At 46.6% G+C, this 15,477-nt stretch overlaps 1 protein-coding gene across 1 annotated transcript; it reads right to left on the bottom strand.

The window, feature by feature from the left end:
* Positions 1–472: 472 nt before the first annotated feature.
* EFNA1 (ephrin A1) lies at positions 473–14,747 on the bottom strand. Its single transcript, XM_034406995.3, has 5 exons — positions 13,936–14,747; positions 4,753–5,048; positions 3,257–3,322; positions 2,479–2,529; positions 473–2,345 (listed from the first exon to the last, which is right to left on the bottom strand). The coding sequence occupies exons 1-5, from the start codon at positions 14,034–14,036 to the stop codon at positions 2,230–2,232; spliced, it is 630 nt and encodes a 209-aa protein (XP_034262886.1). The 5' UTR covers positions 14,037–14,747; the 3' UTR covers positions 473–2,229.
* Between the last annotated feature and the right edge of the window lie 730 nt (positions 14,748–15,477).

Here is a 15,477-nt window from a genome sequence, read left to right as displayed (position 1 = left end):
TTTATCAGCAAAGGGAGAAAAAAGGTGAAAAGATGATTTTAAAACGTTGTTATAAAAATCAGCATCAAAGGAGCTTTGAAAAATCTTGGCAAGCTGTACGTTTCGTTCGATCCCACGTGTCGGGCCATCTGGCTCTCCCAATATCCCCAAAACAAATCACGCCAGACGTTTTTAACAGACCATAATACTTATCAAGCTTCAAGCTTTGGCCCGGAGTTTCCACCTGGGCCCCTGAAGGCAAGAAATTAAAACATAAAATAAAATGTGGAACTGCATCAAAGCAAGACAGATTTCTGCCTTCGTTCGTCTTAAAATTCCATTTACAGGATTGCTCCCGCGAGAAAAACGATTTTTTTTGCCTCCGCCATCAGGCCCCGCCCCGTTTTAGTCCCCGCCCTCCGATCGCCCAAGCTCCGCCCTCTCGATCCCGCAAAACGAGGTTACCCCATTTGAACTGCACACCACAAGCCAGTTTATTCGGTGTTATTTATTCTTTTTTTTTAAAACTGATAAAAAAAATACAAAGCATAACAGAAAATAAATTCCGTCCCCCGCTTTTTTTGAGAATTCGCCTTCTGCAAATCAACGTGAAGCAGTCAAAGATTTCAAAGAACCGATTCGCTATGAGCAGATCACTCGGGAAAGGCTAGGACTGGCATTGAAAAGTCACAACAGGTCCTCCTCGTTTAGCGACTGCCTCGTTTTGCGTCGGATCCGTAACTTTGAAAAGGTAAATTTTGCGACCTGCCCTCGCATTCGGAACCTTTGCAGGTCCATAAAAGGAAAAGGAAAGTTGGAATGAGAGGATCAGCGGCTACGGATTTACTGACCGTTTCGCTTAATGACCAAGTTGGCAGGTCTCCATTGTTGGTTATTAAATGAGGACCACCATCCTTATTCGTAGCTAAATGGATCCTCCGCGAACAGAGGCAGTTTCCCCTCACAACGGAAGATGCACAGTTGGCATGGAATATAATAATAAAAATTCTGATTTATGGCTTTTAACAGCTGAGCACTGTTGGATATACAGGTAGCCCTTGACTGACAACTATTCGTTTAGTGACCGTTCCAAGTTTCGACATCCCCGAAAAAGTGGCTTACAACTGAGTTTCACACGTATGACGGTTGCAGCCTCCCCATTTGCGACCTTCTGACGAGCAAACTCAGTGTGGGAATCTAGGATTTGCTCAACAACCCCGTTTACTAGCTTAAAAATGGCAACGACTCCCTTAACAACCGCAGCGAGAAAGGTCGTAAAAGGGAGGCGAAACTCCCTGAACCAAGGTCTCACTTTGCAACATAAAATTTGGGCTCGATTGTGGTCATAAGTCGAGGACTACCTGTACAAGATGCCAGCAAAACTTTCTTTGGCATTTTTGTGGATTCCTGTCTTTTTAACCAAGTGAAGACAAGAAACCTGTGAGTGAGATTTCTCCTCCATGAAAATCTTAGCCTTTACCCAAATTAAAACCAATCCGAAAAAGACAATTTTCTACCCCTTCGGATCGAAAACCCCGAAGCGAATGAACACGAGTGTCGCTGTCCTAAATTCATCCTATACATATATATATAGATATAAAAATGTCTCGTTGGAAATTGAAAATCCTTGCTGGGTTTGTCACTTTCTCTTTTTCTTCTAATAAATAGTATCAATCCGAGTTGTTGAATCGATATCCTTGGGACACAGCCTTCCCGTCCGGATCACGAGGACAAAAATCTGAGTCACCGGAGTGGCGCGGGGGTCTTCCCCAAATTCAGGTCCTGCCTGTTTTAAGTCCGATAAATTATTCACTTAGTCTCGTAAGTCCAGGAGTGGAGTGGGTGGTTTAGGAAGCAGCCCGTATCTTATATCTTTCTCGAAAAGTCCAACAAAGTTTGCTCGAAAAGTCCAACAATGTCCACCAAACTTCAGAAAGATCCTCGGCGTCTCCGACTCGCAGAGGATACATCTCCGACCTGCGGAGGATACGTCATCCTCTCACCGCGTTGCTTTCTCACACCGGGAGTCCAACGACATCTCTCGAGAACAAGAGACGATTTGCACGCTGTCCTTACCACGCCCGCGACGTGCGCCGCGCTTCCTCACGCCTCACGTGCTACCGACGGTTTCAGGGTCGGTAACCCTGAAGATACCACATTGCCGTCTCGCTCGCCGCGTGGTCAACTCATCAGAATCCACCCTGCCTGGTTCAATCCGGGGGTTCGTTGAGGGGGGGCCTGAGATTCCCTTCAGGGGCCCCGAGACAGGAAGACCCACAGCAAGAGGCCGATGAAGGGCAGTGGGCTGCCGAGCCGTGGGGCGGAATTGTACCCCACGCTGCGCAACATCGGGGCGTCCGGATCGTCTGCGAAAATCAGCGAAGGGAGAAATAAGGGGGATGTTTGTCTCGTCGTGCGTGAAAGAGGGTCACATCCACGGAATGAGGACACCCTTCCCCCCAGCCCCACAATTTCCCAGAATTCCATTTCTGGGCCTACCTGATTGAAGAGTCCCCTTTTGCGTCGGGATGTGGCCTGGTGGTATCAGAGCTACGACGGAAGAACGAGACAACGTTAAGTTCAAATACCCCCGAATATCAGAATACCGGAATCCTGAAACCCCTTCCCCCTTCCATGTTGATTCTTACACCCTTCTCTCTCTTTTTTCTCCAGATGGGCTCTATAAGCAGTCACCATAATCGGGCCCCACATTTATGTCACTAAGTGAGAAATGCTCCATTTTATGACCTTTCCTGCCGCCATTGTTACACGAATCGTTGCAGTTCTTAAGTCAGTAACACCGTTCCACCCCAATCTCCCCCACCACCCCCCAGGGTTATTGTGGGGGTGAAATGAGAGTCTAAAGCAACCATACAAGTCGTCCTCATTTAGCGACCAAAACAGGGACTGGCAACTCGGTTGTTCCGTGAATCAGTCCCTAAGTGAAACATTCGTTTTACAATCTTCCTTCGGCTTTCCTTTGCTTTACAGACTCGCAAAGAATTTATGGAATAGGGGGTCCAAATACTTTTTCATCACCATCGTGACTCTGAACGGTCACTAAACGAGGCGCCACTAAACGGAGACCACGTGTATGCACCACCCTGAGTAACTCAGAATCATGAAACGGGGCAAAGTCGTAATTGTGGGTAGGCTGCTCCCTTCGTCTAAATAAATAAATCTTTCTGGCTAAACCAAATGGATTACTTTTTTTTTTTTAAAGAAAAAGCAAACAGCGAGAATCGGAAAAGCAATATTTAAACGCTGAAATACTTACTTTTCTTCCCAATCACCTTCACTCTCAATTTAAGACAGGAATCTCCGTGCCGGTGAATCGGTTTTGCTATCCAAGAGAAAAAGAGAGGAAAAATATTTTTAAAAAATCAGAAAGACTTATTTAAAAAAAAAAAAATCAGAGATTTTTTTTTTTTTTAAATATTCAAAAAATATTGCTGGTGAGAATCAGAGAAAATTGGAAGGCATAAGGAGGAGAAAATACCCCTTTTGAGTGTTCAGGAGAAATGTGCGGAGGTGAGCACTCGTAGTTTGAAACGGCGGCAGTTTTTGGAGCCAAATTTAATCGGTTGGGACTACTTGCCACCAGAAGTTGGGAATGCTCCAACACTTGGAAGCTTTTAAGAAGAGATTGGACAACCGTTTTGTCTGAAATGGGATAGGGTTTCTTGCCTGAGCAGGGGGTTGGACTAGAAGACCTCTAAGGTCCCTTCTAACTCTGTTATTCTGCTAATTCCTTCCTTCCTTCCTTCCTTCCTTCCTTCCTTCCTTCCTTCCTTCCTTCCTTCCTCCCTCCCTCCTTTATTTTCTAGTCTAATTCTAATTTTAGCTCTATTCTTATTCTATTCTCTATTCTCCTTCTAACTCTGTTATTCTGCTATTTCCTTCCTTCCTTCCTTCCTTCCTTCCTTCCTTCCTTCCTCCCTCCCTTCCTTCCTTCCTTCCTCCTTTATTTTCTAGTCTAATTCTAATTTTAGCTCTATTCTTATTCTATTCTCTATTCTCCTTCTAACTCTGTTATTCTGCTATTTCCTTCCTTCCTTCCTTCCTTCCTTCCTTCCTTCCTTCCTTCCTTCCTTCCTTCCTTCCTCCATTTTCTAGTCTAATTCTAATTTTAGCTCTATTCTTATTCTATTCTCTATTCTCCTTCTAACTCTGTTATTCTGCTATTTCCTTCCTTCCTTCCTTCCTTCCTCCTTTATTTTCTAGTCTAATTCTAATTTTAGCTCTATTCTTATTCTATTCTCTATTCTCCTTCTAACTCTGTTATTCTGCTATTTCCTTCCTTCCTTCCTTCCTTCCTTCCTTCCTTCCTCCTTTATTTTCTAGTCTAATTCTAATTTTAGCTCTATTCTTATTCTATTCTCTATTCTCCTTCTAACTCTGTTATTCTGCTATTTCCTTCCTTCCTTCCTTCCTTCCTTCCTTCCTTCCTTCCTTCCTTCCTTCCTTCCTTCCTTCCTTCCTTCCTTCCTCCCTTATTTTCTAGTCTAATTCTAATTTTAGTTCTCTTCTTATTCTATTCTCTATTCTCCGTTTTTTTTAGTTTCTACTCTAATTCTAATTTTAATTCTCTTCTTATTCTTATTCTCCATTCTCCATTTTTTATTTCCTATTCTAATTCTAATCCCATCCCATTCTAACGTTCTAATCTTGTATGCTATCTTTTACACTTTATTTTATCCGTGGCTTCTGCCACGGATCAACAGACAAGCCTACGAGTGGGGTTTTTTTTTCCACCCCGAAAAGGAAACTTACAGATATAATAATATTCATGTCCCTCCCGAAATTCCTTGCCGAGGGTGAACGGCGTAAAACGCTGGAATTTTTCGGAGAGGCGTTCGGGCCCGTGCAAGGCATCCGGTCGGTTGCATTGCCAACGGACTTGCTCCTTAGATCGTGGTTTGCAGGTGTCGTATTCCTCTCGCTCCACCAGGTATAAGGTGTATCGCTCCATCAAATGGACGGGGACGTTTTTATCCTCGTAATGCGGACAGATGATGTCCAAATACTCGTTCAGACGCACCTCGACGGTGTAATCCTCCTTCTGAAACCTAAAAACGATATAAAAAGGCGGCTTAATATATATATATATATATATATTAATATATATGTAAAAAGTTAAAATCTCGAGTGTTTTCCCGCGTCATTAAAAGTCTGTTAGTTGAAATACTTAAAATCCTGGCTAAAATCCCAGCTTAAAATCCTTCAAAATCCCAACAAAACACTTTGTAAGGTCTTTTGAAACTCTGGCTAAAATCCTAACCAACACTTTTAAAGTTTTCTTTTTGGCAACGTTTCGACAAGCTCTCTAACTTGTCATCATCGGGCCCCTACTTTCAGTTTAGAAACTGTGGGGTATGCTGCGAGATGGGAGTTGTCGCTTTTCTATGTTCGCTGCTGCTGACGTATGCTAATATATATATATTAAAAGAAACAGCTGCGATCACACATTGCTCCTAGAAGCACGAAGCCGAAGACACCAGCCTGAAGATGACGAATGAGACTTCGTCGAAACGTCGCCAAGACACTTCCAATTTTACGCGGGAGAAAACCCGACTAACCAAAGACCCATATATATTAATTATATATATTAATATATTAATTATATATATATATAAAGTGTTTTTCTATGAAGACACCTGGTCTGCCCCAGCATGTGAGAAGGAGTATACTGATCCCTTTCGCCTTTCAGCTGCAATCCAGGAGCCCTCAAGCAGTTGCATTCACGACAAACCACTTTATACCAAATTTATATTTCGCTGATAAAGAAATAAAGGGAGAACTTGTGGCTCAGAGGTTAATACAACTAACATGCACGCAGCCAAGTTCGAATCCAAGTAAGGGTATGGCTAGCTGATGAGAGCTAAATAGCTTGAAATAGATCTATGCTAGTTTCCCTTTACTTCTTTATCAGCGAAATATAAATATATATATATAAACAGAACATTTTTTTTCCCAAATGCCATTCAGTGCCTTCGTCATCATCCTTACTAGCAACCCTGCGAGGTAGACCTCCCCTCCCCCGAGAGAGGAATGGATCTCTTTTAGGGAATCTACAGCCAAGGGAGAGAAAAGCCAGATTGGCTCAACGGCTTATGGTGATTCCTTCGTGATTTGCTTAATGACGAGAGTGGGTGTGACTCGCTTAACGATGAGTTCGGTTTTTAGGGAATCTGCGGTCGAGGGACGCCAGGTTTGCTTAAGGGCTGACGATGGTGATTCCTTTAACGTCCGCGGTGATTTGCTTAATCGCGGTAGTGGCCGTGACTCGCTGGCTTGAAGGAATCTGCGTTCAGGGGAGGGAGGCCAGATTTGTTTAATGACGATGCGATTCGTTTAATGGCTGCAGTGTTTTGCTGAATAAAGACAGCGGAAAAGGGCGCGTAAGACTCGCTTAATGACTATCTCGCTTAGCAACAGTTCTGGGGCCAAATATGGTCGTAAGTTGAGGACTACCTCTTATACAGGTTGACCAAGGACATCTTAAGGGCTCCCAGAAGCTAAATAACGAGGAGGAGGCCCTGTCAATCAATTTAAGATGTAAAACTATAAGATATTCTTCCAGAGCTTGGATTATTTCAAATCCAGTTTGATTCTCTGTCCAGTGGGGAATAGATACTATGGTTTTGTTTTTAATTCTAAATTTGCTCGTTGCAATCTTCAATCCCCTGGAAATTTTAAATACATGCAGCCGGCATTACCGTCTTTTCTTCATTGCTGCTGTTTTTTTAATCTCTTTTTAATCGCGTCGTTTTTCAAACAGGCGCCTCCGCAAATCCAATAAATGGAAATTAAACACTTTAAAAAAAAAAAAAAACATCGAGTGTGTCTTGGAATTACGGAGGTAACCTGACAGGATCGCGAAAAGAGGGCAACTCCTGGAAAACTTTAGGGAATAACTACCGTTCCTATCCGCCACAGCCGAGATGGCTTCCCTAGCTTGCTTACGATCAATTGGAATGGATCGGGGAGTTGGGGAAGTTTTTCCACGTACATAAAAGCATTTTAAAAGTTTTTTATCCAGGAATAAATCCCTGCTCGACTCCATAAAGTTGATTGTACGTGCTGCACATGGTTAATTTTTTTCCTCTTCCCTTCCCTTCGTTTTTCCTTTAACGTTTGCATTTCCGATTCCCTCCTAAGCCCCCCAAAATATTGCAAAATATTCTGTAAAATTATTATTATTATTATTATTATTTACTTTATTCATTAAACATGAAACTCAGGCAACAGAACATTCAAAAATGCATCCCAAATTCCATTGACTGGCACTGGTGGTTGATACGGGTTGCTGCCAGCGTCCTAGATGATATTATTATTATTATTATTATTATTATTAGTATTAGTATTAGTATTAGTATTAGTATTAGTATTATTAAATCTTTAGTGAGATTCACAGCCTTTGAGGCTGGTTAATAGCTCAGCAGCTCGAGTCCTAACCAAGGGCCTAGGAACTGTTAAGGTATCATCGGAGGATGTAAGCTGTTCCGAGTAAGGTGGTTTTTTGTATTATTATTATTATTATTATTATTATTATTATTATTACTACTACTACTACTACTACTACTACTACTACTACTACTACTACTACTTTGCTACTTGACAAAGAAGCAAAAATAAACAAACACAGCTAGACCACAACGGAGCCCGACACTTCTGTTGCTAAGCGAGACAGTCGTTAAGTGAGTCTGGAAGGGACCTTGGAGGTCATCAAGTCCAACCCCCCGAGCAGAAGACTCTACACCGTTTCTGACCCATGGCAGCTCAGTCTCTTCTCGAAAGCTTCCAGGGATGAAGCTCCCGCCACTTCCTTCCGAAAGCAACTTCTGTTCCACGAAGATTAACTTAACGACTTCCCGATTCGTTTAACGACCATGGCCAAAAGCAAAAAACAAAAAACAACCCAAAATCAGGCACCCCTCCATGAACAAGGAAAAATTCTGCTCTCCCAATAGCGGACGGGATGGGGGGCCCGTAAGCCAAACCCGTTTTGCGTGACGGCTCCTTGCAAGGATTATTAAAAGGCAAGGGAAACCACGAATCGTGGTTTGCGTCGGCCCCCCGAAGCCGACGCAAGGACGTTCATCTCGGAAGGAGAGAAATGCTGGTTTGTTTGTTTTTTGCTAGCCCCCCCCCCCCCCCGGAAAATAAAAATAAAAAACATGAGCCTATCGAGCGAGCGACATTCCAAAGGCGAAGTTAGTTATTAAAGTTTTATCCGCTTCCCCACGCAGCAGCTGGGGAGCCAAGGAACAAATGACGGCTTCTCCCAAACCGGTTTGACGGGGCCACGCCAAGGCAGGGACGATCCTCGGTAGAGCAATAAACCACTTTTAGCATCCTCCCCTCCAAAGGGAGGGAGAGATACAGGTGGTTGGAAATCCCTCCCTCTCTCTTTCGCCCACTGTCTTGGAGCTTCCCACCGCCCAAGATCTGATTTGCAAAGATCACCCAGGAAGGTGGGCAAATGGGGAGGGGTGTGTGTGTGGAAATCACCCCACGCGTCTGGCTAAGTTGGATAGGGAAAGAAACAACCCCCCCCAAAAATAATAATTTAAAAATTGAAGGTTTTTGGAAGCCGAAAAGCCTGCAAAAAGGTAGACATTTTTAGCTCAGCTGGAATGGGGTGTGTATTTGTGTCTCTGTGTGTGTGTGTGTTGCCTGAACCAACTGATGAACAAAAAATAAATAAAATAATCATAATCATGATCCCCAGGGCCGGATGGGCAACGAAGCGCCCTCCAGATGTTCTGCAGATGTTTTTCCCCTTTGCGTCTTTCACCCCAAACATCTGGAGGAAAAAAAGTATTTTGGGCACGAAGAAACTGGAGAGTGGAATTCTGGTTGAATTTAGGAGGTGGTGTTTTTATTTTGGGAAGGGGGGGGGAAAGAGAGGGGGGGGTTTTACAGGAATTAAATTGGAAAGGGGGATGCCGATCACTCCCCAGGTCTGAAATGGGGAGGGGGCTGCCTTGAGATACGACAGGGTGTCGAAATTCAACTCGAGTTCCCACGCCTGGCTGCAAAGAAACTCTATCGAAGTTGGGAAAAAAAGTGTTTGGCTTGACGTCTCCACATCTGGGCTCGGCCCTCGCCCCCGGGGGGCCGGATTCGAATCCCCCACAATGACCGCCTTGTGTGTGCTTTTTTTTTCTGCCCCCATCTTAAAAACACAGTTTTTTCCCCTGCAGTTGTCATCGGCGGGCGCTTGACCAAACAACTTTCCGAAAAAACTTTGCAAGATGTTTGTCCCCCCGAAAAAAAATACAAGAAAAGCTTCCTGCTCCGGATAACCCTGGCGCCGTCCCTTGGACGCTAGCCAAGGCTGGCCGGGAAGGAAGAGGCCCCGAGTCCTTCCCTGCCCTGGGAAAGAAAGGCAGGACTTGGCTGACCGGGCCTCGGCTCCTCACCCCCTACTAACTTTCCCCTTGCCAAGTTTTTCCACCTGGTTGAGTTTCAGCAATGTGGATCCAAAGTCCAGCTTTTTTAAAAAAAAAAAAAATATTAAAAAAAGAGTGGGGGGAGTAAAGAGGGAGGGGATGTTTTGATGGTGCATAACTTCTACAAAGATCCTCCTCATTTTCGCCCTGGGGAGGGGAAAGGGGGGGTCTTTCCAAAGCTGAGACTCCCCCCCCCCCTCAAAAAAGGCAAGGGAGCATCTGAGCACACGCAGAGTGCTTTTTTGGGACTTGTAAAGTTTGGAAGCGGGGGAAGAGACATCATTGTCCTGAGAGTGCGGGGATCTCTGTGAGGAGGGGTGTGTGTCTTATTTTGATTTTTTGATCAAGAGGTAGAGTGCCCCTTCCAGTGGAGGCTCCATCCCCTCCGTCGATTCTCAGAACCAGCGGGGGAAGGCGTCGGTGGAAGGCCGCGTCACGAGCGCGAGAGATTGTTAGAATCACAGAGGCGGGAAGCAGGGATGAAATCCAACATTTTTTCCCTACCGGTTCTGTGGGCGTGGCTTGGTGGGCGTGGCAGGGGAAGGAGACTGCAAAATCCCCATTCCCTCCCCGCTCCTGGGGAAAGGATACTGCAAAATCTCCATTCCCACCCCACTCTGGGGCCAGCCAGAGGCGGCATTTGCCGGTTCTCCGAACGACTCAAAATTTCCGCTACCGGTTCTCCAGAACCTGTTAGAACCTGCTGGATTTCACCCCTGGAGGGAAGGAACCCCGGAGGTCTTCTAGTCCAACCGGACTTGCTCAAACGGGAGACCTCAAATACCGTTCCACAGGGATGATTGCCCCGTCTTTTTCTTGAAAACCGCCACCGACGGAGAACCAACCTTCCCTGTTGGTTACTCAGCCTGACACAAGGAGATCCAGGCAGGAGGTGAAAATGGACTCAGGCGGGGACTGGGGGCTAAAACATGCGAAGAACGGTTGCAGGAATCTGGGGAGGTTTAGTTTAATGGAAAGGAGGACTAGGGGTGATATAATACCAGTCTTTCGATATTTGAGGGGCTGCCTCCAAAGAAGATTTGGGGGGGTCAACCTATCCCTCCAAAGCCCCTGAAGGCAGGACGAGAAGCAACGGATGGAAACTAACCAAGGAGAGAAGCAACCTGGAATTAAGGAGAAACTTCCTAACAGGGAGGACAATTAACCAGTGGAACAGCTCGCCACTAGAAGTCGTGGGTGCTTCATCCCTGGAGGGTTTTAAAGAAGAGACCGGAGAGCCATTCGTCTGGAATGATATAGAGCTGTGATGGTGAAGACCTCCAAGGTCCCTTCTGAGATTCTATTAAACGTTCCTTCTACCAGTTTCTCCTCCCGCCCCCCTTTCACAACATCCCTGAGAGGTAGGCTGGCTCCAAATCCCCAAATCAGCTTCTGCTTCGAATGGAGGAAGAATTACAATCCAGAACTCCGTGCTTCGCTTCCTTCAGAGTCGCTTGAACGACGAGCGGCAAATCAATGGAATCAAATCCATCGATCAAATCGTTCACCTTCCTGTCTTTCCTTAATCTCGGCTCCTTGCGCCCCCCCCCCCCCGTGGAAAAGGAGCATGGGAGGTGTAGTCCTGACATCTGGCGGCCCGCTAAGAGTTTCAGCCGGAGGGAAAACAGGCCGAAACGGAAGGGGAGGAAAAAATATCCAAATATATATATATATATAGACCAGGGAATAGGGAGATGGACAAACTCAGAGGGAGGAAGAGGAGGAAGGGGGAGGGATAGGAGACCACCTGGAGAGCCCCCAGCCTTGAGGCGTTCACAACAGGACGCAGCTGCCCCCGGTTTCTCCACAAAGCCAAACAATCTCTGCGAAAACAAAGATTTTTTAACCCTCCTGGTGCCACAGACCTCCGCAAGCAAACCCACAATCCATTTAAAAAAAACAACAACAATCCAGCAAGGAAACCTGGCGCTCGTCTTATGCTCAGAGGCACACCTCCCCAGGCCCCCGCGCGCACCCCCCCCAGCAAATGCCAGTTGCATCACCCCCAAATCCATCTGGAAATAAGAACCCCAAAAGAAAACCCCAGAACTTCTTCTCCTTTCCTTCGGCCTCGAGGCCCCCCCCACAGTCCTAACCAACACCCCCCCCAAAAAAATTTTTAACCAGGTCCAACCCCCTCCCCAAACTCGGCAAGCAGAGGTAACCCCGCCTTGCTCCGAGGCAGATTTGCAGACGTCGCCAAGGTGGCGGGCCGCAGAATGACCTCGGGAAAAAGAGAAAGGAAGCCGTCGGAACTCCCCGCCACTTGAAAGCGGCTCCAGCCTGGCATCCCATTGTTTCCATAGCAAACCACTACAAGGGCGGAAGCTTGGTTAAGAAAGGAGTTTCTGACCGCCTCTCCTACCTTTTGTTTAAAGAAAGGTATTTGAAAAAAAAAAAGGTGTATTTTTTTGGGGGGGGTGCAAGGGATGGTAAAGAGTGGAAGCGCGAGGAGGAGGAGGAGGCACAACAAGGAGGAGTAACTGCAACTGGGAGCCCTCTCGGAAGAGCCCCCCTGTGGGGCCCAGATAGGCGGCATCACAACAATAACAACTGGCACTGCCCACTCCCTTATTCACGCCCCGTGTGACTGTTCCCAGGTACGGGCCAGGTGCCAAGAGGCAGGCCTACTCACTGGCTGTTTACTACTCCGAAGTTTTCTCCCCTGCCAACGTGGGAGAGGGAGGGAGCCCCTCTTCCAGACCCCGTAACCTGGGCTGGAATTTGATTTAAATCGAGTTGATCTCAATCAACGATTTAAATCACGATTTAAATCACCGGTAAAAAGGCTTGATTTAAATCAACTCGATTTAAACCATGATTTTTCAAGAGCAATTCTGTCCTCTCTGCTACTGTTGACTCACCCAGGGTCCCAGTGTTGCAGAATAGACAGCCTCGTGCTACGTAACTAAGCTCCGTTTCGTGCTGAACAAACTAAATCGTTTATATGTATCTTAAACAGAAAACTATCTGACGATAGATTTTGACCCCCCAAAGTTTTTTATTAAAATAAATTCGATAAAAATAAAAAAAAAAACAAAAAAATCCGATTTAAATCGAAAAAAATATCCGGCTCCTGATCTCCGCTCCTTCCGTCGGGACTTGAAGACTTGGCTTTTCAAACAAATAGAGCCTTGGTAGTACAGTGGTCTAAGGCACCCTGTTATTAAGCTGGTTATTAAGACCAGCTGCCTGCAATTACTGCAGGTTCGAATCTCACCAAGGCTCAAGGTTGACTCAGCCTTCCATCCTTTCTAAGGTAGGTCAATTGAGGACCCAGTTTGTGGGGGCAATAAGCTGACTTTGTATAAAATATACAAAAGGATGAAGGCTATTGCTTAACGCACTGTAAGCCGCCCCGAGTCTCCGGAGAAGGGCGGCATATAAATCAAAATTAATTAAAAAAAAAAAATAGGCTGAGACTGATTCCGGGCTTTATTATTTACTACTAATTAATTATTTGGATTAAATTATGATTTTATCGTACTTGTTTCTTAACTTGTGTTTGCTGCCTTGAGTCCTTCGGGAGAATGGCGGCATATAAATACATGTAATAAAATAATAAATAAATAAATAAAATCTGATTTTTTTGATTTTTTTTTAAAAAAATGATTGATTTTTATCCACCCTGCCCTTAACCCACCCACCCATCCACCCCCCCCTCTCTCTCTGGGTCTTTCCTTCCCACAAAATTGGCACATCCAGCTCAGGAAGGAAACCCCCAGCTGTCCATCAAGGTTTGGCTGGAGGGGGTGGGGTGTCTAACTTTCAGCATTGAAATACTAGACAGAGGGAGGGGTGGGGGTTAGAGACAGATCAGCAAAGGGGGAAAGGGCAAGCGTGCAAATTTGCACCAGCACTTTCAGCCTGGCGGGCTTTGGAGCCGACACCCGGGTTTAAAGGGTGCCATCTCCAAACAGAGAGGGTTTTTTTTTGACTTTGGAAGTGGGTAGGTGGGGATGGAATGGGATGGGGTCTGGTTTTGGGGTGGAGGAGGAGAACCCCCCCCTCTTCTCACCCTTTGCAGGAAACGGGGAGGGGGAGCTCCAAAGGCTGGCCGGCTCCCTTTACCCCCATTCGGGTCTGTCTCAATTGAGGCGGTGGGCTCGCTCGGGAACCCAACGCGCAGCTAAAAACGCATCCAAATTCCCCCTTTTTAGGGTTGGGTTTGGGGAGGGGAGTGGGGGGGGGGAGGTGTCTGGAAGCCAGGTGGGTGGTCGAGCTGAAACCGGAGACACCCCCCCCACTATCCCCGATCCGGGGAAAGTGGGGGGGGGAGAGAAGAAGGGGGTCTGCGCGGAGGGTCTCCCTCTCTCTCCATGCGCGCAGGAGCCAGCCAGGAGGGCGCCTAGGAGAGGACCGGCTCAAATCGAGGGGAGGGGGGTTTGAAAGGGGTGGGGGTCGAGGGTAGGGGGGTCTCTGCCCTTCAGAGCCTGGAGGCTGCCCTGCGCCCCCCTCCCCATCTTCTCCCAGAGCCCCCCAAAACACGAGAACTCACTTGGGGTTGGTGCTGTTCCAGAAAACGGTGTGCCTCTGCGCAGATACCAGGCTCAGGGCGCAGCAGAGACCGAGCAGGGGGGTCCACGGCGGGAGACCCATCGGCCCGCAATCTCGACCCTCCTTTTCCTTCCTTCCTTCCTTCCTTCCTTCCTTTCTGCTTCTTTCTTTCTTTCCTTGCTTCCTTCCTTCTTTCCTTCCTGCTTGCTTCTTTCTTTTTCTTTCTTTCTTTCTTTCTTTTCCTTCCCTTCTGCTTGCTTGTTTCCTTCTTTCTTTGCTTCTTTCTTTCCTTCCTTCCTTCCTTCCTTTTTTCCTTTCTGCTTGCTTCTTTCTTTTTCTTTCTTTCTTTCTTTCCTGCCTTTCTGCTTGCTTTCCTTTCTTTCTTTCTTTCTTTTCTTTCTGCTTGCTTCTTTCTTTCCTTCCTTCCTTCCTTCTTTCTTTTCTGCTTGCTTCTTTCTTTTTCTTTCTTTCTTTCCTTCCTTTCTGCTTGCTTTCCTTCCTTCCTTCCTTTCTTTCTTTCTTTCTTTCTTTCTTTCTTTCTTTCTTTCTTTCTTTCTTTCTTTCTTTCTTTCTTTCTTTCTTTCTTTCTTTCCTTTTCTTTCTTTTCTTTCTGCTTGCTTCTTTCCCTTCTTTCTTTGCTTCTTTCTTTCTCTCCTTCTCCTTCTTTTTCGCCTTCTCCCGACGGTGCGCACCAGCTCAAACTCGCTCGCTCGCTCGCCCCGGGGCTCACCCGCCTTCGCTTCGCTCCGTGCCGCGCTGGCTGCCTCTCCTAAACCGAGCCAGGCAGTCCCAGCCCTGGCTTAAGTACTGGGCGGAGGTGCCGCCCCTCCTGGGCCGGGAAAGGGGGAGAGCCGAGAAGCGAAGAGAGCGCCGGGCTGACCCCAAGCGGCAGCCGCGGCTTGACGCCTTGCCTTGGGCGAGCGCCAGACACTCGGCTCCGTGGAGCTAGACAGCAGTTGCCAAACAAGTCCCACACAGTCACACCCCCCCCTTTCCTTCGTCTTTCCAGGAGCCACGGGTTGGGTTAGAATAGAGGACCTCTGGGTGCCCCTTCTCAAGTGGAAAAGGAGATCCAGCGGCAGGAGTGGTGGCCCCCCCCACCTCTTTCAGAAGTTGGGGGGGTGCTCTCCATCACTGGAGGCTTTTAAGAAGAGACCGGAGAGCCATTTGTCTGAAAGGGTATATAGGATCTCCAAGAATCCCTTCTAACTCTGTTATTCCTTCCTTCCTTCTTTCCTTCCTTCCTTCCTTTTCCTTCCTTCCTTCCTTCCTTCCTTCTCCATCACTGGAGGCTTTTAAGAAGAGACCGGAGAGCCATTTGTCTGAAAGGGTATAGGATCTCCAAGAATCCCTTCCAACTCTGTTATTCCTTCCTTCCTTCCTTCCTTCCTTCCTTCCTTCCTTCCTTCCTTCCTTCCTTCCTTCCTTCTTCCTTCCTTCCTTCTCCATCACTGGAGGCTTTTAAGAAGAGACTGGAGAGCCATTTGTCTGAAAGGGTATATAGGATCTCCAAGAATCCCTTCCAACTCTGTTATTCCTTCCT

This window comes from Pantherophis guttatus, chromosome 18 (genome assembly GCF_059756535.1).
Source record: "Pantherophis guttatus breed Tessera chromosome 18, ASM5975653v1, whole genome shotgun sequence".
Taxonomy (NCBI): Eukaryota; Metazoa; Chordata; class Lepidosauria; order Squamata; family Colubridae; genus Pantherophis; species Pantherophis guttatus.
This window is presented reverse-complemented; position numbering and strand designations above follow the sequence as displayed.